We start from the raw sequence: 27,023 nt of genomic DNA, 5'->3' as shown, positions 1-27,023 counted from the left end.
CGCGCAGCTGCAAATGTGGGGCGGGGCGAGCAGCAGGGAGCCCGCCCGGAGCCGGCACTGCGCACGCGCTGTCAGCGGGGGCGGACGCGCAGGGCCTCGCCCCGTTTCCCCCTAGCGGCCGGCTCAGGCTGCGGCAGCCCCGCGCCCACGTCACCGTCCGCAGGCCGGCAACTGGCCAATGGAGGCGGCCGCCGTGGGCGGGGCGGGGCGGGGCGGGGCGCCCGGGCTAACGCGGAGTGGTCTCCGACTGCGCCAATGGGCGGGAGCGAGCGGCTGCGTGGGCCAATGGGTCTCGAGGGGGCGGGGCCGCGGCTCGGTACGGTGGCCGCGCTGGTGGGGCGAAAGAGGCTCGCTTTGCTCGCCCGGCCGCCATGACCGCGCACAGCTTCGCGCTGCCGCTGATCCTCTTCTCCGCCTTCTGGGGCCTCGTGGGCGTCGCTGCGCCCTGGTTCGTGCCCAAGGGGCCCAACCGCGGGTAAGAGCCCGGGCCCGCCCCGCCCCCGCCGCGGGACCGCCCCCGCCCGCGCTAACCGGCCTCTCTCTCCGCAGGGTCACCATCACCATGCTGGTCACCGGCGCCGTGTGCTGCTACCTCTTGTGAGTGCGCCCCCATAGCCCCCCCGCGCCCCGCCCGCCCCCGCCTGGCTCGGGGCGTCCCCTCCGCAAGGGGGCTGGGATCCCCGCCCTGCGCCCCCATAGCCCCCCCCACGCCCCGCCCGCCCCCGCCTGGCTCGGGGCGTCCCCTCCGCAAGGGGACTGGGACCCCCGCCCTGCGCCCCCATAGCCCCCCCGCGCCCCGCCCGCCCCCGCCTGGCTCGGGGCGTCTCCTCCGCAAGGGGGGTGGGACCCCCGCCCTGCGCCCCCATAGCCCCCCCGCGCCCCGCCCGCCCGCCCCCGCCTGGCTCGGGGCGTCCCCTCCGCAAGGGGGTTGGACCCCCCCGCCCTGCGCCCCCATAGCCCCCCCCACGCCCCGCCCGCCCCCGCCTGGCTCGGGGCGTCTCCACCGCAAGGGGGGTGGGACCCCCGCCCTGCGCCCCCATAGCCACCCCCACGCCCTGCCCGCCCCCGCCTGGCTCGGGGCGTCCCCTCCGCAAGGGGGTGGGATCCCCCGCCCTGCGCCCCCATAGCCCCCCCCACGCCCCGCCCGCCCCCGCCTGGCTCGGGGCGTCTCCACCGCAAGGGGGGTGGGACCCCCGCCCTGCGCCCCCATAGCCACCCCCACGCCCTGCCCGCCCCCGCCTGGCTCGGGGCGTCCCCTCCGCAAGGGGGTGGGATCCCCCGCCCTGCGCCCCCATAGCCACCCCCACGCCCTGCCCGCCCCCGCCTGGCTCGGGGCGTCCCCTCCGCAAGGGGGTGGGATCCCCCGCCCTGCGCCCCCATAGCCACCCCCACGCCCTGCCCGCCCCCGCCTGGCTCGGGGCGTCCCCTCCGCAAGGGGGGTGGGACCCCCGCCCTGCGCCCCCATAGCCCCCCCGCGCCCCGCCCGCCCCCGCCTGGCTCGGGGCGTCTCCTCCGCAAGGGGGGTGGGACCCCCGCCCTGCGCCCCCATAGCCCCCCCGCGCCCCGCCCGCCCGCCCCCGCCTGGCTCGGGGCGTCCCCTCCGCAAGGGGGTTGGACCCCCCCGCCCTGCGCCCCCATAGCCCCCCCCACGCCACGCCCGCCCCCGCCTGGCTCGGGGCGTCTCCACCGCAAGGGGGGTGGGACCCCCGCCCTGCGCCCCCATAGCCACCCCCACGCCCTGCCCGCCCCCGCCTGGCTCGGGGCGTCCCCTCCGCAAGGGGGTGGGATCCCCCGCCCTGCGCCCCCATAGCCCCCCCCACGCCCCGCCCGCCCCCGCCTGGCTCGGGGCGTCTCCACCGCAAGGGGGGTGGGACCCCCGCCCTGCGCCCCCATAGCCACCCCCACGCCCTGCCCGCCCCCGCCTGGCTCGGGGCGTCCCCTCCGCAAGGGGGTGGGATCCCCCGCCCTGCGCCCCCATAGCCACCCCCACGCCCTGCCCGCCCCCGCCTGGCTCGGGGCGTCCCCTCCGCAAGGGGGTGGGATCCCCCGCCCTGCGCCCCCATAGCCCCCCCACGCCCTGCCCGCCCCCGCCTGGCTCGGGGCGTCCCCTCCGCAAGGGGGTGGGATCCCCCGCCCTGCGCCCCCATAGCCACCCCCACGCCCCGCCCGCCCCCGCCTGGCTCGGGGCGTCCCCTCCGCAAGGGGGGTGGGATCCTGCGCCCCCATAGCCACCCCCACGCCCTGCCCGCCCCCGCCTGGCTCGGGGCGTCCCCTCCGCAAGGGGGTGGGATCCCCCGCCCTGCGCCCCCATAGCCACCCCCACGCCCTGCCCGCCCCCGCCTGGCTCGGGGCGTCTCCTCCGCAAGGGGGGTGGGACCCCCGCCCTGCGCCCCCATAGCCACCCCCACGCCCTGCCCGCCCCCGCCTGGCTCGGGGCGTCCCCTCCGCAAGGGGGTGGGACCCCCCGCCCTGCGCCCCCATAGCCACCCCCACGCCCTGCCCGCCCCCGCCTGGCTCGGGGCGTCTCCTCCGCAGGGGGGGTGGGACCCCCGCCCTGCGCCCCCATAGCCACCCCCACGCCCTGCCCGCCCCCGCCTGGCTCGGGGCGTCCCCTCCGCAAGGAGTGTGGTCCCCCCCCCCTGCCCTGCCCGGCTGCGCCCCCGCCCCGCCTGCTCTCCCACGCCCTGCCCGGGCCCCCTCACCGCCCCCCCACGCCCTGTGCTGTGGGCTCCAGAGAGTTCTAGGAGCAGAGGGACTGTTAGTCTGACCAGCCCTATAACAGAAATGCCATAAAACTTCCCCCAGTTCCCCTGTGTTGAGCTGTCAGCTTGGTTTGAAGAGATGGAGAATCCAGCGCTTCCCTTGGGAGGCTGTTCCAGTGGCTACTCACCCTCACTGTTAAACATTTAAACCTTTTCTTTCTCATTTGAATTTGCCTGTCCCCACAATCAGCCATTGACTTGGTCTGTCTCTCTCAGGTAGATAGATGAGCCTTTTAGTACCTTGTATCTTTTGCTAACGAAGATTCTTTTACACTGTAAGGAACTCACTTCTCCATCTTAGTTTTGATAAACTAAACAGGTTAAACTAGCAACATCTCTCCTTCAAAGGCATTTGTGCCCTCTACAGTTTTTCAAGATCCTTTTCTCAATATGAACACTAGAACTGGACTCTCTTCCAATGCTAGCCTTCGCCAGTGCCTACACAGAGGTAAAATCACCTCTGTGCTCCTACTCCCCAGTTTTTACGTCTGCAGAATGCATTAGCCCTTTTTGCCACAGTATGGCAGGGGAGCTCACATAGAGTTGCTTGACCACTGTGACCCCTTAAATTCCTTGGAGTCACTGCTTTCTGGAATACAGACCCGCATTCTGTAGGGCAGTGTTGGAATTATTATTATTTACCTCGGCATTATCATGACACTTATTTCACCAGAAATTCTTTTATTAAATCCAAGGTCTGAATGGCATTTATACAGTTGCTCTAAACATGCCTAAATAATAAGCAGTTTACTATGTCCAGACAGTAACAAAACATTTATAAGCATGTGATCAAGATACTTACAAGCACGATAAGCCCAAGGATGCTTGGACCCATACTGCTCGGCTCCAATGTGGGCAGGCAGGTATTAGCAATGAACCCTTTAAGTGTTCACTATTTATACCCTTCAGCAAACAAGTGATGTCATAGCCAAGCACTGACTTCAACTGAAAACCAATTGTAGACAGTTCACCCATATGTCCAGTCTTAATCCAGATAGCATTTGCAACCACCTTTCTCCCCAAGGCCTTCCCTCCCTCCTTGCTGCCCAGCAGTTTAGCCGAGAACTGAATGTTTATCTGAAAGAGCAGTTCTACTTCATGCTTCACCTTCTGATCAATCTAAGTGTGACCTTAGACCACACACTGAGTTACCATGCCCACCTGAAGAAGATAACAGCTAAACTTAAGACGCAACAATCTTCTTAGCAAACTGGCAGGTTCGTCATGAGGTGCTCGAGCTCCAACTTTGCAGACGTCAGCTCTTGCCGCCTCGTATTTGGTGGCAGAGTACTGCAAACCAGTTTGGAGTCTAACATCACACACCAATCTGGCGGATACACAGTTACATGCCGCCATGCGTATCATCTCCAGCATCCTGTGTCCGACTCTACTCCCATGGCTTCCAGTTCTGAGCACTATCGCTCCTCCTCCCATCAGACGAGAGGTTGCCACTGGCAAGTTACTAGAGAAAGTATGAGCCAACTCAAGCCTGCTGCTGCACAATGACCTTTTAAAACCACCAGCTGCACGTTTGCTGTCACGTCGCCCATTATGGTCTCATCTGCCAGGCCAGGATGTTAGGGTGGGAACACTCTGGCGAGAGGAATGGATATCTGTTATAATCCCCAACCAGTCCCTGGTTGCCAATCCCACAATTTGCCTGACTGGGTTTGAACTGCCCCATCACCAGTGGTCCCTGGTGAACAGGTTCCGGACCGGGCAAGGTCTCTGTTCAGCCAACCAGTATCGCTGGGGCTTTGTGCAGCTGCGATGCAACACAGACGATGACGCACAGTCGATGAATGCCTGCTGACTAGGTTCAGCGGTGGCCTAGAAGAACTGAATCACACCACTGAAGATCCCTTCACTTGGCTAGACAACTATTCACACGCTAAATAAGAAACAGTTTATCCATTGCACCTGGGTTCACATAGGCTTTACTTTTAAGATAACACTGGTATGGGTTGGGAAGGGCCATGTTGGCTCATTTTAAGACCGATTGTTTGGCTTATTTAAAACCATCTGTTGTCACCCCTATCGCCGGAGGCCTCTTTTTAGAAACATGCCCTTATCTCATCAGTTATTCTTTGAGCCACACATTCTCCCTACTTCTTTCCTTCTGTCCTTATAACTCTTGGTTTCTTTTACTTGCTAGTTAGGGCCTTCCTTACAACACATTTCTTCAACCAAACTTAAGTTCACTTTTATTCTCTAGTTTTATATTTCATCTACATGATGGCCTGCACACCTTGTACCTAGAGGTGTGACCTTGCATTTGGCTGCATTAACATGCAAATTGTTTGGGCCCAGTTTATCAAGTGATCCGGATGGCTCTAGGTGACTGTCCTCTCCTTATTATTTACTATTCTGCCAATCTTAGTGTCTTCTGCAGATTTATCAGCAGTGCTTTTATATTTACTTGCACGCTGTTGATAAAAACATTGAATGGTGTCCGGCCTAGAACTGGTTCCTCAGAACTCCGCTAGAAACACCTCCATTTGATGATGATTCCCCATTGACAACTGCCTGTTCAGAATTGTCAGTCAGTTTTTAATCCATTTAATGTGTACTCTACAGATATTGTATAGTGCTAATTTTTTAATCAGAATGTCATGTGGTACTAAGTCAAACACCTTACAAAAGTCTAAGTATATTACAACTACGCGGTTACCTTTATCAATCAAACTTGTAATCTCATCAAAGAATGAAGCTGAGTTTGTTTGACAAGACCTGTTTTCTATAAAACCATGTTGACTGGCATTAATTATATATATTCCCATCCTTTAATTCTTTATTGATTTGAGGTGGTATCAGCTTTTCCATTAGCTTGCCTGTGACTGATGTCAAGATAACCAGCCTGTAATTACCTAGGTAATCCCACTTGCCCTTTTGGCACATTAGCGCTCTTCTGGAATTTCCCTGATATTGCAAAACTTACTAAAATGAACATCAGTGGGGCAGAGAGAACAGAACTATTGATTGAACACTTCTGCCTCTTTTACCATCTCATCAAGTAATGGGCCTGGACTATTGTTAAGATTTCTTTTATTGCTAATGTACCTTCTTTGTGCCAGCCATGGACTTTTTCCTGCAGTCTTCAACTTCCCTTATACGTTTTCTACACTTCATAACTAATTTATATCAATTGCTGTTTTTCCCCATTTCCCCCTCTCCCCTAGTGTGTTTATATAAATTTCTAATATCTGCCTTCGCTTTCCCACTGAACCAGGATACGCTTTTAGCCAAAGTGGTCCACTTTATTGATTATGGAATTGTGGGGTTTTTGGCCATCTACGAAGCTCTTCATAAAGAAACGCCTAATTTTTATTCACATTTTTCTGTCTAAAATTTTCCTCCCAATCAACTTCACAATTTTCTTCAGGTTTGGGAAATTAGCCCTTTTGAAGTTGTGTGAGAGAGACAGACACAGACAGACAGATAAAAATTACCAGTTGGGACTGTTCTCTGTCCATACTGAATGTAATCAAATCATGATCCCTAGGCAACCACCAACTTCCTGTCCAATGATTAATCCGTCTTTATCCATCCTACTGAGATTGAAAGTAGTTACCTTATATTGGGAGCAATACATCTTTTGTGTTAGAAAATTGTAAGTTTTAGAAATTAAGTTTTTCTTATGCTGGAGGGCTCATGCAGCCAGATCTCCCACATAGAAGTCCCCTGTTTTGTTTTGTTTTTTCCCCCTACACCTTACACCCATGTGCCTAAGGAGTAACTTAACCCGTTCTCTGGTTTGATTCAGTGTTCTGTAACAGACTGCCCCAGTACCCCATCCTGGGCTTTGTTAGCACATGAATCCATATACACTCAAGAACCTGTGATTCTGAGTTATCAATAAGTGTCTTTCAGGTAGAATGCCACTTCCCCACACCCCTCTTTTAGCTACTCCATCCTTTATAAGAGGTTGTAACCAGTGACTTTAATATTCCAGTCATGTGAATTGACCCACAGGGTCTCAGTAATAGCAGCTATAGCAAGGCCTGGTCTACACTTGAACGTTAGATTGGCGTAGTGGTGTTGCTCAGGGGTGTGGAAAATTCACACTTGAGTACCATAACTATGCCACTAACCCCCGGAGTAGACCTGGCTAGGCTGCTGGAAGAATGCTTCTGTCAGCCTAGCTACAGGTGGAGTTCCTACAGTGATGGGGAAAACCCTCCTTGTTGCTGTGGGAAGCATCTCCACTATGGCAATACTGCTCTAGTGCCCAGAGTGTACAAGCCTGTCATTTCCAATTCCTCTCGCTTCTTACCCAGATGCCTAGCACATTTCTTCACTCTTGGCCACCTCCAGATTCAAACCCTGAGTTTGAACCACCCGTGCCCTCTTAGTGTACCCTCCCTTTGGGGTGTTCTGTAGTGCCTGGCAGCTCCTGCCAGTCTCCACGGGGGAAGAGTTACTCACTGTCTGTTCTTTGCAGCTGGCTCATAGCCATCTTGGCTCAGGCAAACCCCCTGTTTGGGCCCCAGCTGAAGAATGAGACCATCTGGTATGTGCGCTTCCTGTGGGAGTGACCTATGTCCAGCCCAGAAGGTACCAGGAAGGAGATGAGATCACCCATCTATCATGGTGAATTGAGCCTCCTGTGGGACAAACCACCTGGAGTTGGGGAATTGAGGGTTTGTGGCATAGGCCCTCCCTTGATCTGCTACCCTGGCATGGCTTGGGGTGGGGGCAAGAGATACTTTACAGAAATGAACTCGTGCAAGCCAGGTGCTTTACGCTGCAGCTGCCCGGGCAGTTTCCGGTTGGCTTTGGTGTCTCAGTGACTCCTTGGGAAGGTGGTTTGCTACTGCCCGTTAGTGCTCTGTTCTGGAGCCAAACCAAGGATCCCTGGGTTCAGCCAGGAGAGGGCCGTTCTCCCCTGTAAGTGGGTCTCCCTCTCCCTGGGGTGGCTCTTTGGGTCCCCTTCACGGGAAAGAGTTTGGCACTAAACATCTCCCTGTCGCTCTCTCTCAGCTCCTTCTGAAATCCAGATGTTGCCCCATCCTCTGCACCCTCCAGTGCCGTCCTGCCAGAGCTGGACCCCAGGTCAGACCACCTGCAGCACCACACCTGAGCCACTGCATCGAGGAACCAAAAAGCAAAGGGCCACCTGTGCAGCCCTGTCTGAGGCATGACCCCCACCCCAAGATGGGCCCTGAGGAGTAGGGGTTCCCCTAGCAGAGCTGGGCCCAAGCTCCCCTTTCTGAGCCAGGCGCTGTAGAGGGAAGTCCCACCTCCTTAGCATGGGAGAGAGTCTGAAGTGGCTGGTTGAGCTCTGTGGTTCCCAAGGAATTGGCTGGTGCTGAAGCCCACCCCGCCCCTTCGCTACAAGGACCCCGACGTGCTGCTGATCAAGCATGGGAGCAGCACGTTGCCTCTGTTTAGCCCTTAAAGCAGGGAGTGGAGACCTGAGTTTAACCTCATGATTCCTGTTGCATGAAATCCTGCCCCCAAACCAAACCACCCTAGAATCTTAGGCCTCGTCTGCGCCTGGCAGCCCCTATCCTCTGGCCTGTGCATGTGAGAACCAGAACCCGAGACATCCTCTGGACACGGAGCCCCCTCGGTGCTACCTGGGCCCTGGAGCAGCATCCCTACTGATTGGTGGCCATTGCTGACTATTGCTGGGGGTGAGTCCTGAGGAATAGGATGCTGACGGGGGGAGGGAGTGCTGTGCTAGAAGTCATGGTGAGTGGGTAGGTCGGGGTGGGACTCTCCTGTGTCAGTCTAGAGGGAGAGGGCCCCTCTTTCCCTCCCCGAGAGAGGTCCTGGAGCTGGTGCCACAGATACCAGCCTCTTCTCTGTTGGGAGGGTTCCCACTCTCACTCCCCCTTGTGTGTTCTGGTTGTGGGGCAGGTGCTGACAATCTGGGCAGTGTCCTGGCCTACCCCTCCCTTTCCCATATTTATTGGTTAACTGCAGTGTATTTGTCTTGTTTTGTGTTTAAAATTGTGTTGTGAAAATAAATGTTTTTCTAGTAAGTGACTCTAGCAGCAACAGCTCTAGTCTCCCTTGCCGCTGCTAGAAGGTCTAGGAAAAGCCCTAGGTGCAGCATCTCTTCCTTCCCCTACCCCCTACGCTGACCTTGCTGCAGGGGAGAAGAAATACGGGCCTTGCCTGTGCTTGGCACTGGAACAGTTTCAGGGAGGGTGCAGAACACACTCTGCCTGATCTCTACTTCTGAGTAATATGGTGCTGTTTCCGGGTGTGGTCTTGGTCTTCTCAGCACGGCCTGTGTTGGAGGCAGTGTCAGCTGAGTCCAGCTGCCTTGCTGTAACAGCTGTGAGCACAGTTGTGTCTCAAGCCTACTGTGATCTAGGAATAACAATGGCTGATTTCAGTAACCCCGGTCCTGGTGTAGGCCCCTGCCAGTGCCTTGCTGGGTTAGGGAGGGTAAAGGGGGAGGGCTGATATCCCTCCTAGCTGAAGGACACCTGGTGGCAAGGCTTTGTGCTGTTCTCAGGGGGTTGGTGGAACACTGCAGTGCCTGCCCTTGGGTGTCAGCAGGTCATGCAGGTGCCCTCTGCAGTGATCATGTCAGTAGGTGCAGCCTGGATCAGAGCTACCCATGCTGTACTGAGCATCTGGGGCAACAACAGGTGCTGATAACTGCCAAGGTCTGATGTGAGACACAGCATCTGCCACGGGGTGAAGCTTCCACCTTGGGGTCTCTTCCCACGGAGAGCAGGGAGGGGAAGAGCTCCTGCAGCAGAGGCCAGAGTGAGTGCTGACAAGAGCGTGTTACCAGCATAGATATGGACAAAGAGGCTGTTGTGGGTGGCTGATGGATCGTTTATTGCTCTAGTAACTGGAGCAGGTGGGGTTCAAGTAATCCAAGTGCATTCAACAGTGGAGGCAGGGCCCAGCCCAAGGAGGGGAGGCCTTATTGGAATGTCCAGGAGGCAGGTGGGTGCAAGACCACCTGTGTCTAAAGGCCCCTCCCTCAGCCTTGTGGGAGGGACCACTGGACCAAGGATCCAAATGAATACAGCATAACAGGGATGGGAGTGGAGTTCCATCTGGGGACACTGAGCAGACAACCCCCACTGCTCCTCAAACCTGTCTAAGGAGCCCGTGGGTGCTACCCATAGGAACTCTGCCTGGATGCATGAGACCAGGGAGGACCAGAACTAGTTCACAATGCACCCAGTATCCTCCTCCTGGGCATGTATATGGCCACTTTGTCCAGGGCCAGGAGGAGGTCTCAGTTTCCCTGGTGGGGTGTGAGACCAATGTGGTATAGAGAGTGGCTCACTGGGGTTCCTCACCCTCTCACAAAGTGGTGGGATGATCTACCACCTGTAATCAGGACATGATGGTGTGGAAGTGAAACACGTGGCGCACAAGCATGTATAGGTGTTCCCTTGGCATAGTTTGAAACCAAACTGGCTGCAGGGTGTGCAGCCAGCTCAGATTAGGGAGGGGAGGGGAGGGGACTGGGATGGGTGGGGAGCACCCTCTCTCAGGACCCACTCAAGAAAACCCAAGAGGTGAGTAACAAGGCCTCCCCCAGCTCCTGGAGTGTGACTAAGTGCTTGGGGCTCCACCCAGTCCCCCCACTTATAGTCCAGGTGGTTTCTGCCAGGACCAGCCTCTGGCACACCACAGGGAACTCTGCCACCTGCACATGAAGATAGGGGAGGTCTGCCCCCCTCAGTAGCTATAATTGACCTGGTCACCAATAGCAGCTTTCATGGCTGGAGGCAGCTCTGATAGGCCAGCAGCTCAGAGAGGTCTTGTGGAAGACCCTTAGGCTAGAGAAGAAAAGCTGCCATAGTGGAGGTGGTGGAGGAAGGTGGTCCCCAACATGCTCCTCACCAGACTACCTGAACCACAAAGGGGTTGCTGCAGGGCCTGGAGGCAGAAGACATGGAGCTGGCTGCGGACGCAGACCAGGGCCTGTCCTTCCTCCTCCAGGGGAAGACTCAGAACCCTGCAGAGACCCAGTGCAGTCCTGGCCAGAATTCCAGAGCTGCCCTCTGGAGCCAGGTTACAGCAGGGGTCCATGGCCAAGTTGAGTAGCACTGGCTGGGGCAGGGAAAGTGATTTGGCAGCAAATGAGTGTGGGACAGGGTTGGAATGAAGAATGCCCCTGCCCACCCATGGACAACCACTGCCTCCCCTGCCAGAAAACAAGCTATGGGCTCTTCCAGTCCCATTGCTGGGGCCAGTATCAGCCCTTACAAGACATCAAATGTAATCTGAGGTAGCAGAGAACCCCTCCCCAGGGTGAGAGCTGCTGGGATGCAGCATTTGGTCTGTGCACCTCTTTACCAAATAGAGATGGGCTGGAGGGAGGCTTAAAGCCCTGAGACTGGGATGGGGGCAGAGGGAGAATGTTCATTCAAACAGCTTCTGGTAGAAGAAACCCAGTTCAGCACAGAATTATGAAGTTTCCAAGTGCTTCCCCCTGTCTGAAATCAAGAAACCCCATGGCTCAGACTGGGGCATTATGCCCTATAGGGTACCCCACATCAATAGAAACAGACTCACTGCTGCTCAGCCCTTTTTGCTGGGTCAAACCCCTCCTTCTGTGAAGATGGGGTGAGGTTCTCTGGCCCTTTGGGCACTACAGGCCAAGCTGTCACAGCAACTCCCTGGAGCCAGGGAGCATGTCATGCTTGCTGGCCAGCTCCAGCCACTCCTCCGCCTGCTACAGACACAGCCTGCACATAAAGCCAGGGTCCAGGTGCCAGTCCTGCCCCTTGGAGAGAGAAACTGAGCAAAGGCTGCAGCATGCCTGTAAAGATGGAGGGGCAGGGGCTCCTGTGTGTCCGCAACGGGGCCAAAGGATAGAGACTTAGGGGCTAGGGATCCCTGCTGCGTGGCAGGCAGACGCTAGCTTAGCCAATTAAGTCCTTTAGGATTGACTTTTCAGAGTGCACAGCAGCTGTGCTTGTTGGTCCCTCAAGTGTCTAGTCATCCTCTGAATCCTACCAACTCTAGGCCTCACTGATATCTTGTTGCAGTGAGTTCCATAGGTTTGCAAGACAGCAGATGAGAGGAAATGCTACAACTGTGCTGCCTTCACACTTCCATGAGTAGGAAGTGCTAGCTCTGCTTGCTGATGCCACCTCTTAGCGGGTGTCACCTCTCCTGCCTCAGCAGGAAGTCCCTCCGGCCTTTGCATTTGTCAGAAATACAAGCCCCAGAGCCATGTCCTGTCAGACTCTGGTTCTGGCTCTAGGAGGAGGAGATGATGGATCTCCTGACAGGAGACTTTGGGCACTTGTCATTCAGCCTAGGTTCCAGTTCAGATGCTGGAACTGGAACCTAGAAGCAGGTTGAATTGTGGCTCAGACAGATTCCTGGGCTGTGGCAGGGTTATGGCCCCAGTTCCTGGCCTGGCAACAGCACCACCTCTTCCAGCCACAGCAGGTTGAGCGGAGCCGCGCGCAGCTGCCGTCTGTGAATGCGGCGCAGCCGCAGTAGGTAGAGGATGATGGCCAGCAGCACCACCAGAATGCAGACGAAGAAGAGATAGTGATTGTAAACGAAGGACAGGCGGAGCCAGGGGCTGTGGGCCTGTCGACTGCTCTCCTGCCGGAGTTCCCTAGGTGGGGAGGAAAGAGAAAGGAAGAGAGGTCAGCACCCACCACTGAAGAATTAACATGAAAGGTGGCAATGCAGCACATGCACCTTGGCTTACTCCCTGCAGTTACAGTGCCCCCTGCTGGGAAAGGTCAGGCTCTCCCCTTACAGCCACTGCCTTTGCCCTGCTCCCTACAGTGCCGTTGCTGGGACTGGAGTAGCCAGGAGCTCGAGCTGGTGTGCAACTGCTAGGTGGAACAATCTTCCAAGGGTCGTGGAGAATTCTCCATCATTGACAATTTTTAAATCAAGATGGGATGTTTTTCTAAAAGCTCTCCCTAGGAGTTACTGTAGGGACATTATCTGGCCTGTGCTATACAGGTCAGATGACATGATCGCAATGGTCCTTGGAATCTATGAATCCCCTCAGGCAATACCCTGCCCCTCTGCAGGCCAAGCACTGGGGGCAGCCCCTGGGATCCCACCTCAAATTTGCTTTACCTGAGTGGCAGAAACCGTGTTTTATAGAGAATGGCTCCCAGGGTCCACTGCACCTCACGGTCGTACACCAGCTGGGCCGTGTGCAGGCTGGAGTAATCCAGGGGAAAGTGGAAGCCCTCATGAAGGACTTGGTACATCCAGGCAGATTTAAAGCACTGATACCTACAGACAGAGCACATGGGACAATCAGCCAAATACCAGGGCCTCCTGCTTCTGAGAGCCCCTGGTGCTAGACACACACTGACAGGAGCCCCAGCTGGGCTCGTGGTGAGGGGAAGTTCCTTACTTGACCCGATGATGGTCTGCATGTGGTGAGTACAGGCCCTCTTGGAACCGTTGAGTCAGCACCGACCAGCTCAGGCCGCAGTAATCCTGGGGCAGCAAGGGAGAGAGAGCACTGTCAGCACTGTGTCAGGAGGCACAGGGCAGCACCAGTGACACTGCACTCCCCTCCAGCATAGCAAATAGAATCACAGAAATGTACAGCTGGAAGGGACCTCAAGTCTATCCCCCTGCACTGAAGCAGGACCAAGTAAACCTGGACCGTCCCTGACAGGTGTTTGTCCAACCTGTTCTTAGACACCTCCCGTGATGGGGATTCCACAGCCTGCCTTGGAAGCCAAGTCCAGAGCCTAACAACCCTGATAATTAGAAAGTTTTTCCTAATATCGGATCTAACTCCCCCTTGCTGCACATTAAGCCCATTACTTCTTGCCCTACCTTCAGTGGACATGGAGAACAATTGATCTCCGCTGTCTCTATAATAGCCCTTAACAGATTTGTCAACTATCCCCCCCCACCACGCACACACTTCTTTTCTCGAGACTAAACATGCCTAGTTATTTTACCCTTTCCTCATAGGTCAGGCTTTCTAAACATGTCATTTTTGTTGCTCCCCTCTGGACTCTCCACTTCATCCACACCTTTCCTCAAGTATGGTGCCCAGGATTGGACACAGTGCTCCAGCTGACACTTCACCAGTGCCAAATAAAGCAGGACAATTATCTCCTGGGTCTTACACATAACACTCGTGTTAATACACCCCAGAATGAGATTAGCCTTTTTTGCAACTGCATATTATTGATTCTCAATCTGCGATCCACTAACCCCCAAATCCTTGTCAGCCGTACTGCCATCTAGCCAGTTAGTCCCCATTTTGTGGTTGTGCATTTCATTTTTCCTTCCTAAATGAAGCACTTTGCACTTGTTTATTGAATTTCATCTTGTTGAATTCAGACCAATTCTCCACTTTGTCTGAGTCATTTTGAATTCTAATCCTGTCCTCCATAGTGCCAGCAACCGCCTCCCAGTTTGGTGTCATTTGCACATTTTATAAGCACACTCTCCAAGTCATTAAGGAAAATTTTAAATAGCACCAGACCAAGGGCAGACCCCGTCAGACCCCACTAGACAGGTACACCCTTCCAGTTGGACAGCAAACACAGTCTTTTAACCAGTTGTGTGCCACTTTATAGTAATTTTATGTAGGCCACATCTCCCTAGTTTGTTTCTGAGAATGCACCAGAAGGCTCACTAAAAACCAAGAAATCCCATCTATTGCTTCCCCCATCCACTAGGCCAGTAACCCTGTCAGGGAAGGATCCCCCTGGGAGCTAGAGAAGGGTCAGGGCGGTACAAGTGAATCCGGGCACAAAGTAACATGCTCATCCCCCAGCACAGCATATCCCCTGGGTCAGGGTGGTGCTCACCTGGGCAGAGTGGCCCTCCAGGTGCAGCCCAGCCCCCAGGCACTAGGTCAGGGCAGTTCTCACCTGGGCAGCGCGGGTGAAGCTATGTGCATGGTAGTGGCCCCCGAGACGCAGCACGTCCTCAGTACAGTAGAAGAACTCAGAGAAGCCGTAGAACTCGCTGTTGTTGAAGTCAATGGGCGCCTGGTAAGTGTGGGTCAGGGAGGCCTGGCTGCCGTTGACCCCTGCCAGCAGGGGGCGCAGCAACTGTGCACAGGTTTGCCAGTCTCCTTGCCCTCGGACATACAGGGTCTGGCCACCCCTTTCTACTGTGTCCTCGAGCCCCACAGGCAGGCAGGGATCCAGAAAGGGTGTCTCGGCGCTTGTCCCCATCTGCTGGCCCTGCAGCCTGGAACAAGAGCCAGGGAAGAGACTGATTAACGAGGCTCTGCACTGACAGAGCTGTGCCCCCTGCCCCAGCCACTGGGAATACCCCTCTGAGTGCTGACTCACCCCCTGGGCACACCCCAGCAAGCGCAGCCCACCGCTACACACCCTGCCCACCTGACAAGCACACGCAGCAAAGAGCACGCAGCTGCCAAAGGGACACCCTGCCCACCCAACGGGAGGACACAGCCCCAGGCCTCAGCAGCAGAAACAGGGTTACCAGCACTAGACTACCCCTGAAGCTCTGGCAGGGAGGTTTGCTCTGGGCACTGAGTGTCTCTGGCCCTGGCTACAACTCCTCATGGCATTCCGAGACGGGCGCTAGAGAAATGGAGAGCAGGAGAGAAACGTCGAGAGAGAGAGACTGGATCAGCGTGGAGGCGGAGAGTTGCTGACATGGGCTCCTGCAGCTGCGTCACCCCACTGGGGGACGTGGGAGAGGCCAAGTTGAGGGAGGGGAGGAACTGAGGCACAACAGACTCCAGGGTGCAGTGGGTACTGGGAAGGGCAGCGCTGTGCTCTGGGCCCTAGGGCCACGTGTGGTCATACAGCTGCACTAGCTGCTGCCTCCTCGTCCATCTGCCTGAACCTGCTGCAGAATCTCACCCTGACTGGCACAAGCAACCACTCCCTCCAATCCGCAAGCCTCTGCAGAGGGCCCTGGTGCCGTCCAAGCCCATGGTGGGTCCAGAGACAGGCTGGCATGGGCTGCAGGGAGGCACTGCCCACACAGGGGGGAGGCACCCGGCATCAATCCCAGGAGAGGATGGGCTGGAGAGCTGAGAAGTCAGCTGCCTGGAGCTTAACATCATAACTCACCACCCTCAGGGAGATCCCAGGCACCAGGAGAGCATCCCATGAGAACAGGTAGGTACCCTGGGTGAGCACCGGGGAGTCCCCCAAACAGATAAAAACAAGGGCAGTGAGCCCTGCGCATGCCCCTCCCGGGGAGTGCCTAGAACCCAGCCCCCCCACAGGCTGGGCTGGTCCTGCAGGGCCAATGGTTGTTAGCGTCAGCCAATAGAACCCCGACTGCCCACATGCTGGCTCCCGCATACTCAGAGACAGCAGGACCTCCAGCTCCAAGGCACACCCATGGGGGGTAGCCCTGCAGACTAAAGGGGGCCGTTTTAAAGCAGTCATCTTACACCATCAGCAATCTCTGCAGAAGCCTAAAGGGTGAGATTAGACCTCACACAGGTCACCCTCCTGTTATGGGCCCTACAGCTCCAGGGGCTGGAATGTTCGAGAAACTCCCCCCTGCAGGCAGGTGCCAGTGGGGGTCTGCTGAGCCTGGGGCAGCGTTACCTGTTGTGGGCGCGGGTCTGGTTCAGCACAAGCTCCTCGTAGCGCTGCCGTGCGAAGTTGCCCCCAAAGCCCAGGAAGGTGCTGACGTAGACACGGTACACGTGCTCCGTGTGCTGCACATCACAGCCCAGGTTGAACTCAGCCAGCAGGCTCTTGGCAGCCACCTCCTAGGGCAGAGAGAGGGGTGAGCAGCAGGGCCAAGCCTGGGGCCTGCAAGGGCTGCTTTCCTGCCCTGGCGGCAAGATACGCACCTGCTGTGGGGAGGAGAAGGTCTCCATGCTGGGCACCTCGTAGGCGATTTGCAGAGAGGCACCGCCCATGTCCAAGATCCCCACCGTCCGCTTCCGCACCAGGGACTCCGCCTGACCCCCCAGGGCCACAGTGATCATCGCATCCTCCTCTGCAGCCCACAGGAGTACGTTAGCAGGATCCTGGGACCAAAGTGCACAGGGCAGCCTCCTGCCCTGCACACCTCTGACAGGGTCCCAGGAACCAACCTCACAGGGCAGCCTCCCTGCCCCCTCACCCACCAGGTCAGGGCCTTGGGAACCAAACTCTGTGGGGGACAGGGACGGGGCAGGATCCCATCTGGTTGCTGCCTAATGCAGGGAGCTCCACAAAGTGGCATAAATGGCTGACGGCAACTAAAGAGATCCCACCATCCCTGCAAGCCTCTGCTCCTACAACATCCTGAGACACCAACTCCAAACACCACCCCATCCCATCTCTACTGCCCTGTCCCCTCCCCCTCCCATCCTCTCTCATCACTGCCCCACCACCCTACTACCTCACTCTCCCCACCCGACTGGGGCTCAGGGACTCTTCCTCCCCTGCGGCGGGGAATTGGTGCCTTGGAGCAGGGGCTGTCAACGTGCCAGGCCCTGGTTTGCTCTGGGTGCTGGGTCAACTCCAGCAGAGCTCCACCCACCCCAGCTCCACAAGCTAGAGAGAGACGCAGGCACTGGCTAGACTCACCCTCCTCGTGATCGAATCTCCCCAGGACAAAGTTGATCCCAATCCAGGCATAGACCCCTGCGGGGGAGACACACAAACCAGTGCGTTAAGCAAAGCGCCCGCAGCAGCCAGGATGCTGGAGCCAGAGTTAGCTCTTGGAATCTGCAGTCCCTGGACTGCAGAAGGAGCAGCACTCTGGGGGTTCTTTCAGCATCTGACAGGACAGTTCCATCAGGCCTAAGGGAGCGCAGAGCCCAGCCGATTGGTGCATCTGCATTATCGGCTCAGTGGCAGAGAACAGTGTGTACAAAGACCCATCGTCTTCGCCTTGCCTATGCCGTCTGGCCTCAGAGCGAGACCTTCTCAGAGCATGCACTGGGGCTCTCACAACACCTGTGCAGCACTGATCCCCACTCCGGCATCCAGTCCCTCCTCCCATACAAACAATTAGCACCACCAGCTCCCAGAACCACACTCCGCAGGAGGGAGCAGCCAAGCCACTTCCTACGGGCACCTGGGCCAACAGTGGCTGCAGTGAAGTCTCATCTCCCCCAGGCTCCCTACTCATAACACACATATAGGTATTAGAGGAGCTAGGTATTGTTGTTACCTTCCTGCTTCCCTGAGATCACTTCAGCTTGCGACTCGGAGAAGAGGAAATCAAACTCCAGGGGCACATTCCTCACCAAGTCCTCCAGGATCGCAGCCTGCTGCCTGCGGAGGGTACAGGAGACAGGCAGTGAGCGTTCCCCCACTGCCTGCAGGAGGCACAGGAGAGACAGTGAGCACCCTGCTCAACGGCTGCCTCTCCTTCCCTTTGGGTTAGAGCACAATGGATCCCCCTCAACATGCCCACTCTGGTTTGGAGCTGGGGGGTTGGGATTTCAGCTACTTCATTTAAGACTGAAATGTTGTCCCCCATCACAAAGGCTGCAGTGACTCCAACACCCCCATCCAGACCCTTCCAGGATTACTGAAGCCAACCCTCTGTCCCCACATACTGAGCTCCCCAAGCCATCCCCTCTGCCCCCAGCACACCTGCTGGCTGGTCTCAGAGCGGCATGCTCCTTTCTCCCTTGCGTGTGGCACCAAGGTTCTCTCAGGAATTCCCTGCCCTCCTTGGCTCGCCGAGTGACTGGGTGCCCCCAATACTGGAGGAACCCAGTGACACAAGCAAGGTGCAATGGGGAGCACTCACCTCTCAGGCAGCAGCCTCATGCCTGCCGTGCACAGGATGTAGAGCGGAGTCTCCTTGTGCTTCTTTACCGGCACATGAGCTGCAGCGAAGCTGAGCAGCGGGCGCATGTAGTGACTGGCTTGCTCAGGAGTTGTTGCCAGCACAGAGATCCCTGCATGGGGAAAGGGGAAACGAGTAAGAAATCAGTATCACATACACACATAGAAAGGCAGACTAGAAGTGCTCCTCTGGGAGCAAAGCTCTGTCACTCAGACACAGGGCAGGGACTAAGAGCATGTCAACTACCCCCCGGTCTGAGGGAGGCGAAGGGATGAGATCACTGCCCCAGACTACAGAGTGGACGAGCTCCTTCACCTGCATGGCCTTCACCAGCCCTGTCCCCACCTGCATTAAAGGAAGAGCAAGTGATCAGTCCCCCACCCTTGCAGCAGGGGCTCGCGTAGGGAAGAAGGGGCACAGACCTGGTTTGATTTTCTTGACAACGGGCTGGCTGCTCTGGTCTCTCATCTGCTTGACGTCCAAAAGGTCATGAGGATTCCCATTGTGCGGCGGCCAAAAATACACAAAGACCCGGGAGCCACTGCTCCCACAATCAACAACAATCCCGTAGTTCAGCGTTGAGTCTTCTGTGTCTGTAGCTTGCAGGTCTCCCACCCGTGCCAGGTACCTAGGAGAGCAGAAGAGGGAGGATCAGCCCAATAGGCAGGAGGAGCAGAGGGCCACCCAAGGCACAGCCCCATAGCAACAGGGGCATGGCCAAGATCAGGCTAGCATGAGCGCTGGGAGGCAGCCTGTTCCACACAACACTGCCTCCCTACGGGTGAGACCTGGGTGGGCCTTACACAGGGAAGGAGAATAGAGAGCAGATGGGACGAGCCAGCAAGGACTCAGTTCCACCCAGGGTGCACTGGGAGGGATCTCGTGCAGTCAGGGCAGCTGTGATGCTGGGGAAATTCCACTCACAGTGTCTGTAGCTGGGCAGGCTCCTCAGACACCAGCCCCCACCACCCCAGCAGCCAGGAGAGGTGTCTACCAGCTCTCCTCTCTGCAGGACAGTGCTCGCGCCAACCGTTCGGCATCAGCCACAGGGGATTGAATATCCGGGTCAGAACATCAACCAGTGATTGTAGGAGTCAGGGAGGAGTCACCGTCACCCCCACACACACCCATCATACAGGGGCACTGTAAGGCCTTGGCCGTGGCTGATGGCAGAGTCCAGGGACATGAACTTTTAACAGCGAACCCTAGGAGGGCTTCGCCCCCACACAATGTCTGGTCTGTCCTTCCAGAGGCCATAGGGCAGGTGTAACCACCCACAGACTGAGGGGCCTTCGCTCCTCATTAGCCCACGCTGTAGGCTCTGCTGATGCTGCACAAAGTACTTGCCCTCAAAGCTCTGCTTCCAAAGTGGCAAGAAAGCTCCAGACTCCCTCGGGGCCCTGACGAGCTCTTCTGGACCCTCAGGGCAGGCGATCAATATGGCTGATTGATCCCTTCCCTCGCAGGCCCCCCGCCAACTGCAAATGCGGCTGTGCCCGTTGGCTGAGTCAGCGCAATGCTAGCTGCCCGCAGGCAGGGCAGAACCAGGGGCGGCAGCTTCGCTTTTCCATTAGTAAAAGTGATAACAGAATTAGGATGCCCTGGCTCAGCACCATTACCCAGCCCAGAGCATCCGCTTCCACGAGGCTCCGATGACCCCCGGGCTAGAATATGGACAACAAACAACCTCAACTCAATTACAGCGGCACCGGGGGGACATGCTTGCCCTTCCCTGAGCCCAGAAGCTGGTACTGAAAGTGGAACTGCCCAGCACAGAGCTGGCGCCTCACAGGCCCTGTGCTTCTGGAGTAATTGTGTTACAGCCAGAGCCCTCGGCACTCTGACAAGGGAGGGGAAAAATTACTGACCTTGTGATCCTGTGTCTCTGGAGATGCTGCTCCAGCAGGACTCACTCTGGCCTCTCAGCCCTGCCACGTGAGACCCCTGGAGCTCCCCCAGAGCTTACGGGCACCAATAGCACGGCAGTTTCATGTCAGTCACGTGCCACTCCCATGCTATTCCCTCACGAACTTTCCACAGTCCCTCCATTATGCAGGACACAAAATTCCCAGGAAAAACAGCCAAATCGAGAGGCTCAATGTCCAATGAGGCATGAAAACTGGGAAGAGAGAGGCCCCTCCAACCTGGGGGTGGCGGAAGAGAGCATCCTGATGGATGAGCTCTTCAGAAGAGCAAACCAAGGCCCCAGTCTTGTCACTGCCTCAGCACTGGCAGAGCCCTGACTGGCCATTTCCCCTTCTCTACAGATTCCATCTGTGCAGGACTCTCCCTCCGGGGGCATAAGGGGCTCAAGGGATGCTCCAACCAGAGAGAGAAGTTGCAATGAGAAGCAACGGCCACGGGAGGGGTTTCTTTAATCCACATGTAGAGACACAGACCCAGAAAGGAGCAAATCCCTTCTTCCAAGGGCAGCTTCAGACAACATTCAACGCGCAGGAGGAGCAGCAATTAGGGACACAACCCTGTAAAAATGGTTGGCCAACTGCTAATCCTGGGCTCCCCATGAGAGAGCAAAGCTTTTCCTGGGGGCAGGAGAGTCTGGCCTCTGTGTCTTGGAAATGAGTTCTGTAGGGTGGAGGGGCTGCAACAGGACTCCTTCTTGGTAGCCAATGCAAGCACTGACACTTGGGGACGTCAGGGGAGAGGACCACAGAGCAGCTTTGCACATAGCTGTGATGGAGACACCCCTGAGACAGGCTGATGCGGCAGCCTAGTGTTGCCTTCTAGTTTCAAGCCAGCCAGATGACAGATGCAATGTGACATACGGTTCGACATCCTTAGTACTCTTGGGAACAGCACTGTCCACCGAATTGGTGCCCAGAGAAAGGAGGAGTTGGGTAGACTTGCTGAGGGATTTAGTCCACTCCAAGGAGAGCACCAAGGGTCTTTTAACTTTAAATTCCAATATCATCTTGGAGAGGAACTGTGGGTGAATGCAAAGCACCACACTTCTCTTGCTGGATGCTACCCGTCAGGTTATGGAGAAGATACGGGACTCAAGACCAGGGGTCACCCAGAGAGAAGTAAACTGCATAACATTTCTGTCATCTGTGCTGTTCTTCAGAAGTGACAGAAAAGGGCTAAGTGGCTGGGAGGTCCAACACGTGCACCTGGCAGGATCATCTGCCTGAAACCCCAGAGGAAGTAGTGCTAGTGAGGACGAAGGTAACAGCTCTGAGCAAAGAGTGAAAGCAAAGCACAGAGCTCCTCATACTAGTACAATGTTTCTGTTTCTCTGAACAATTTACTATGAGCTGTTGTCTATACACAGAGGGGGACATGTTGTGTGTAAGCAGCTTCCAGGCAGTCTAAGGAATTTAATTTCCTTATTTTTTTATTGTTGAGTCTCTATTGTAAATATTTTATTGTAAATCCCCCTTTCTGAAGTTTATTGTCCCAACCCTCTCTCCCCTGAGGATGCTAAACTTGATTATACTGTTGTCAAGACCGCCTAGTAGATCAGCTGTGCCTCCTTCTTAAATCAGCTGTTGCATGTTCTCGGGACTAAGGTGAGAATAACCTCTCTCCTTGTGTGCTCTGGAACTAGCAGTTTCAAGAAGCAGTTTAAGGTATCAAGAAATGGCTTCTCTAAACCTTGTCCTGCTGAGACATATCACTAGCTTATACCAAGTCACACATTATTACTGTTTTCATTAGACTTTGATCCCTCTCCACTTTGTGCATTCAGTCTCCAGTCTCTGGGCAAGAGACTGCTAACCCAACACGTATAATCACATTCTTATGGGTTAGGATGTGTACAGATCCTGCTATGTGGTCCACTCCCCTCAAAAATTCTCTCGCTAGATTCTACGGAATCTTCTCTGTTTCCTGGTCGGCTGCCCTGCCTTCATGGCATAATCTATCCTGCCTGTATAATCTAATCCACAGCCAAGTCATACAGCGTCCCACTGATTTGTCATTTCACCACGTTTCTGAAATGTCTGTGTTGCCAAAGCTCCTCTTCCATTGCCAGGCACAATGAAGAGACTCCAACTCAGGGCTCACTCACCTCTCAAACTGCTTGTCTGGGGGGGGAGAGGAGCGCCAACGGCGCAGATCTGTGGCTGCCATGAGTAGCAGGAGACAGACTCCAAGAAAGAGTCCCAGCAGGGCCAGTCGCTGACGGGGACACAGGCTCACCAGGGGCACAGTGAAATGCCATGATGCTGGGCACAGGCAGGAAATGCCGATTCTGAAAGAGGACAGAAGGGAGCAGTGAGAGCACAAGAAGCCAGCAGGTACCTGGAGGATCCTACAGGGCCCTCAAGCCCACATTGCCTCCTACTCACTTACCAGGAATGTCCCCAGGCCCTCCTTCATAGGTGCAGATGCACTGTCCAGCCTGCCACTGGCTCCCAGTGTGCTTGGCAGTGTCCACACCCTAAGGCGGCAGGAAGGGGTGTATAGTACACTGGGGTGTGATGGTCTGTCAGTTATACATTATGCTAGTGGATGGATTTGGGGGTTGGTTTGTTTTTTAAACATCCAGATTTCTCCTCTACCTCCTCCTCCCACCCCATACACACCAATTAAGAACATAAGAATGGCCATACTGGGTCAGACCAAAGGTCCATCCAGCCCAGTATCCTGTCTTCCGACAGTGGCCAATGCCAGGTGCCCCAGAGGGCGTGAACCGAACACGTAATGATCAAGTGATCTCTCTCCTGCCATCCATCTCCAGCCTCTGACAAACAGAGGCTAGGGACACCATTCCTTACCCGTCCTGGCTAACAGCCATTAATGGACTTAACCTCCATGAATTTATCCAGTTCTCTTTTAAACGCGGTTATAGTTCTAGCCTTCACAACCTCCTCAGACAAGAAGTTCCACAAGTTGACTGTGTGCGCTGTGTGAAGAAGAACTTCCTTTTATTTGTTTTAAACCTGCTGCCCATTAATTTCATTTGGTGGCCCCTAGTTCTTATATTATGGGAACAAGTAAATAACTTTTCCTTATTCACTTTTTCCACACCACTCATGCTTTTATATACCTCTATGATATCCCCCCTTAGTCTCCTCTTTTCCAAGCTGAAAAGTCCTAGCCTCTTTAATCTCTCCTCATATGGGACCCGGTCCAAACCCCTAATCATTGTAGTTGCCCTTCTCTGAATCTTTTCTAATGCCAGTATATCTTTTTTGAGATGAGACCACATCTGTACGCAGTATTCAAGATGTGAGCATATCATGGATTTATATAAGGGCAATAAGATATTCTCCGTCTTATTCTCTATCCTTTTTTTTGATGATTCCTACCATCCTGTTTGCTTTTTTGACTGCCACTGCACACTGTGTGGACGTCTTCAGAGAACTATCCACGATGACTCCAAGATCTTTTTCCTGATTAGTTGTAGCTAAATTAGCCCCCATCATATTGTATGTATAGTTGGGGTTATTTTTTCCAATGTGCATTACTTTACATTTATCCACATTAAATTTCATTTGCCATTTTGTTGCCCAATCACTTACTTTTGTGAGATCTTTTTGAAGTGCTTCACAGTCTGCTTTGGTCTTAACTATCTTGAGCAGTTTAGTATCATCTGCAAACTTTGCCACATCACTGTTTACCCCTTTCTCCAGATCATTTATGAATAAGTTGAATAGGATTGGTCCTAGGACAGACCCTTGGGGAACACCACTAGTTACCCCTCTCCATTCTGAGAATTTACCATTTATTCCTACCCTTAGTTCCCTGTCTTTTAACCAGTTTTCAATCCATGAAAGGATCTTCCCTCTTATCCCATAACTTAATTTACGTAAGAGCCTTTGGTGAGGGACCTTGTCAAAGGCTTTCTGGAAATCTAAGTACGCTATGTCCACTGAATCCCCACCTCTTCCCCCACCCCACCCTGCGGCCTCCCCTGCAACGCCCTCCTGTCTCCCGCCCCCCGCAGCATTGGATCCTTGTACCCTTGAGATGAGCTGCTCACTCAGGAGAGGCAGTGGGACCGTACCATTACTATAGCTAAGGCTGAGACAAAATTTATTGTTTAGTAGCCAAATTTTCTAAGTGTTCTAAAATCCAAATGCTGACTTGGATGGTCTTGAAATTTGCTGTGCCTCATGGGGCTGGGGTAAGGATAGCAACCCAAATGGGAGGACATTTGAGCAAGGGGTTCCCAAGCCACAGATGCCCTGCCCTTCCCTCCCCCCCCAGAAAAACATGTGACATCAAAAATTTACAGTTTGCATAATATTTTTGGCACATCTGGGGCTCAAACTATGGCTCTGACTCTCCCCAACCTGCTCAGGATTGATCACAGCTTTTGTCAAACACCCACTGCCCCTTTGGGGAAATAATATTTTTAAAACTATTCAGGGAGAAAAGCTGGACTTACACTGTCAAGTATCAGGGGGTAGCCGTGTTAGTCTGTATCTACAAAAACAACAAGGAGTCTGGTGGCACCTTAAAGACTAACAGATTTATTTGGGCATAAGCTTTCGTGAGTAAAAACCTCACTTCTTCGGCTGCATGGAGTGAAAGTTACAGATGCAGGCTCTCCATGTGTCAGTATATAATGCCTGCATCTGTAACTTTCACTCCATGCATCCGAAGAAGTGAGGTTTTTACTCACGAAAGCTTATACCCAAATAAATCTGTTAGTCTTTAAGGTGCCACCAGACTCCTTGTTGTTTTTGGACTTACACTGTGGCTTGAGCAAAACTGACAAGCTAGAGAAAGTCATTTGTGTCTCTGAAGCAGGACTAGACTCTTGCAAATCAAAATGTTTGCAGGTACCCTAACAGCAGAGTAAGTGGGTGGTCACTGACCCGGAGCAGCACCCACCCACTGCCAGTTTGAGTCCTGCCTTTGCAGCTTTTGGAGACTGTCTGTTCAGCACATTAGCTGCGCCTTGCCAGTGTTCTGCGTGGGTGTTATGTGGAAGTCTTGCCTAAGAGCAAAACTTCTGGTTTAAGAGTTAATATTTCAAAGTGCTCTAAAATGTATGTGCAGACTCTGATTTTACTCTAGAAGTATTGTTAAGGAAAATGGCATTAAGGAAATTGCTGGAAGATGGAGACTCTAGTAAGTAGCAGCATTAGTGTAATGTAAACATAGTCCATGCTCTTCACTCATTTTCTGAACAACAGGACACAGTGTTGATTGCTCATTACAGCCATCTGTAACCCAGGCAAACCTGCTCCCACAGCCTCTCCCCCCGCCTCCCATGACTGGAGAAATATTAACTGGTCACTTAACCTTGAAATGTGTGTTAACTACTTATGCTAAACAATCTGTTCCATCTTCTATTTAGCTGTGACACCCTGAGTACATTTCCCAGATCTGAAGAGCTGTGTAAGCTTGACAGCTCATCTCTCTCACCAACAGAAGTTGGTCCAACAAAAGACACCCCACCCCCGTCTCTGTAACATCCTGGGACCAACATGACTACAACACCACTGCGTACAACTTTCTATATATGCATCCACAAACCAAGGGATCCCACCGATCCATTTCCCCCCTCAAAGCGCTGGAGTCCCCGCGAAAAGGGGGCCAAAAGCAATGTCAGACACGAGAAACAATTAGTCCCCGGCCCTTTTGAAGCTACAGCAAACCTCAGAGGATGCCCCCCCCCCCCCGCGCTACAGGAATAGCGAGCAGGGTGCGAGCCAGAGGAGGCGGAACGGGCCGTGGTCAGGACACGGGCCCAGGACACGAGTCCCTGTGTGAGGGGAGGCCGCGGCGCGGTCCCTGGCCTGTCTCACGCGGCGCGGCGAGGGCTGGGGCTGGGGCGCGGGCGGCGCTCGGCAATGGCCTGGCCGGGAACACGGGAGATGCCCGCGGGAAGGAACCGGGACCCCCGGGCCCAGGGCCGAGCAGCGCCGGCCGTCCCGCAGCGCGGCGCCTCCTGCTGGGCCCGGCCCGCGGCTCTCACCTGGCCATGGGCCCCGCGCGCGGACTCGGCCGCGGCACGTCACCTCCCCGCCCCCTGGGCCTGGCCAGGGGCCCCGGCGGGCGGGCGGGCGCGAGCAGGCGGGGCCGCCCCCGCCATCAGCAGGTGGGTCCCGGGCCGGTTCCTCCCCGGCGGCCGGGCGCGGAGCCAGTGGCGGGGAGTTCCGCCGGTCCCGAGCCTTCCTCTCCCCAGCCGCGCCGCAAGCTGCGCCGGGGACGCTGCAGCGGTAGCCACGTCACCAGGGCGACAGCAGCCAGCCAATGAGAGGGAAGGGGCGGGCTCCCCAAGTTTCGCCATCTGAATGGATCGTATTGGACCTGCCCATCTTTCCAAAACCCAATCGAGGCCCTGGCCTGCGCCGGAACCCCGCCCCCGAGGAGCGAGGAGCCAATCAGAATGAAAGGGTCTCTGCGCTGCCCCGGCCGGCAGAGCCCAACGTTTCCTTTTACGTCACGGCCGTGGCCAATCAAGCACCGAGTCTCTGATCAGTGGCGCCCTCTCTTTGGCCAATGTGCCCGGAGTGCGGGCCAATCGCAGAGGCCCCAGTGTGAGTCTGCCCCTTTGGGCGGGGTCATCTGAAGATACGCGCTCAATTTGGGGTCTGTTTAGCCAATCGCGGTACCAGCTAACGCTGATCCCGCTTCCTCCCCTGGGCGTCACCACCCTGAAAGAACCAA

At 55.4% G+C, this 27,023-nt stretch overlaps 2 protein-coding genes across 3 annotated transcripts; one reads left to right on the top strand and one right to left on the bottom strand.

Annotated features, from left to right (window-relative positions):
* Positions 1–318: 318 nt before the first annotated feature.
* ATP6V0E2 (ATPase H+ transporting V0 subunit e2) lies at positions 319–8,753 on the top strand. Its single transcript, XM_054034356.1, has 4 exons — positions 319–475; positions 550–597; positions 7,204–7,352; positions 7,743–8,753. The coding sequence occupies exons 1-3, from the start codon at positions 372–374 to the stop codon at positions 7,295–7,297; spliced, it is 246 nt and encodes an 81-aa protein (XP_053890331.1). The 5' UTR covers positions 319–371; the 3' UTR covers positions 7,298–7,352; positions 7,743–8,753.
* Positions 8,754–9,539: 786 nt separating this feature from the next.
* On the bottom strand, positions 9,540–26,572 carry ENTPD7 (ectonucleoside triphosphate diphosphohydrolase 7). 2 transcript variants are annotated; one of them, XM_054034351.1, is made up of 12 exons: positions 26,329–26,572; positions 22,465–22,647; positions 18,857–19,062; positions 18,396–18,546; positions 17,808–17,911; positions 17,219–17,275; positions 16,495–16,643; positions 16,244–16,410; positions 14,573–14,897; positions 13,087–13,172; positions 12,801–12,962; positions 9,540–12,321 (listed from the first exon to the last, which is right to left on the bottom strand). In XM_054034351.1, exons 1-12 carry the CDS (start codon positions 26,334–26,336, stop codon positions 12,093–12,095), a joined length of 1,827 nt encoding a protein of 608 aa, XP_053890326.1. In that variant the 5' UTR covers positions 26,337–26,572; the 3' UTR covers positions 9,540–12,092. The 2 variants fall into 2 exon arrangements, with proteins under 2 accessions (XP_053890326.1, XP_053890327.1); XM_054034352.1 differs by lacking the exon at positions 26,329–26,572 and adding an exon at positions 22,749–24,157.
* Between the last annotated feature and the right edge of the window lie 451 nt (positions 26,573–27,023).

The sequence above is a fragment of the Malaclemys terrapin genome, chromosome 7, assembly GCF_027887155.1.
Source record: "Malaclemys terrapin pileata isolate rMalTer1 chromosome 7, rMalTer1.hap1, whole genome shotgun sequence".
Classification (NCBI taxonomy): domain Eukaryota; kingdom Metazoa; phylum Chordata; order Testudines; family Emydidae; genus Malaclemys; species Malaclemys terrapin.
The sequence above is the reverse complement of the archived record's forward strand: the minus strand, read 5'-3'. Positions and strand labels throughout refer to the sequence as shown.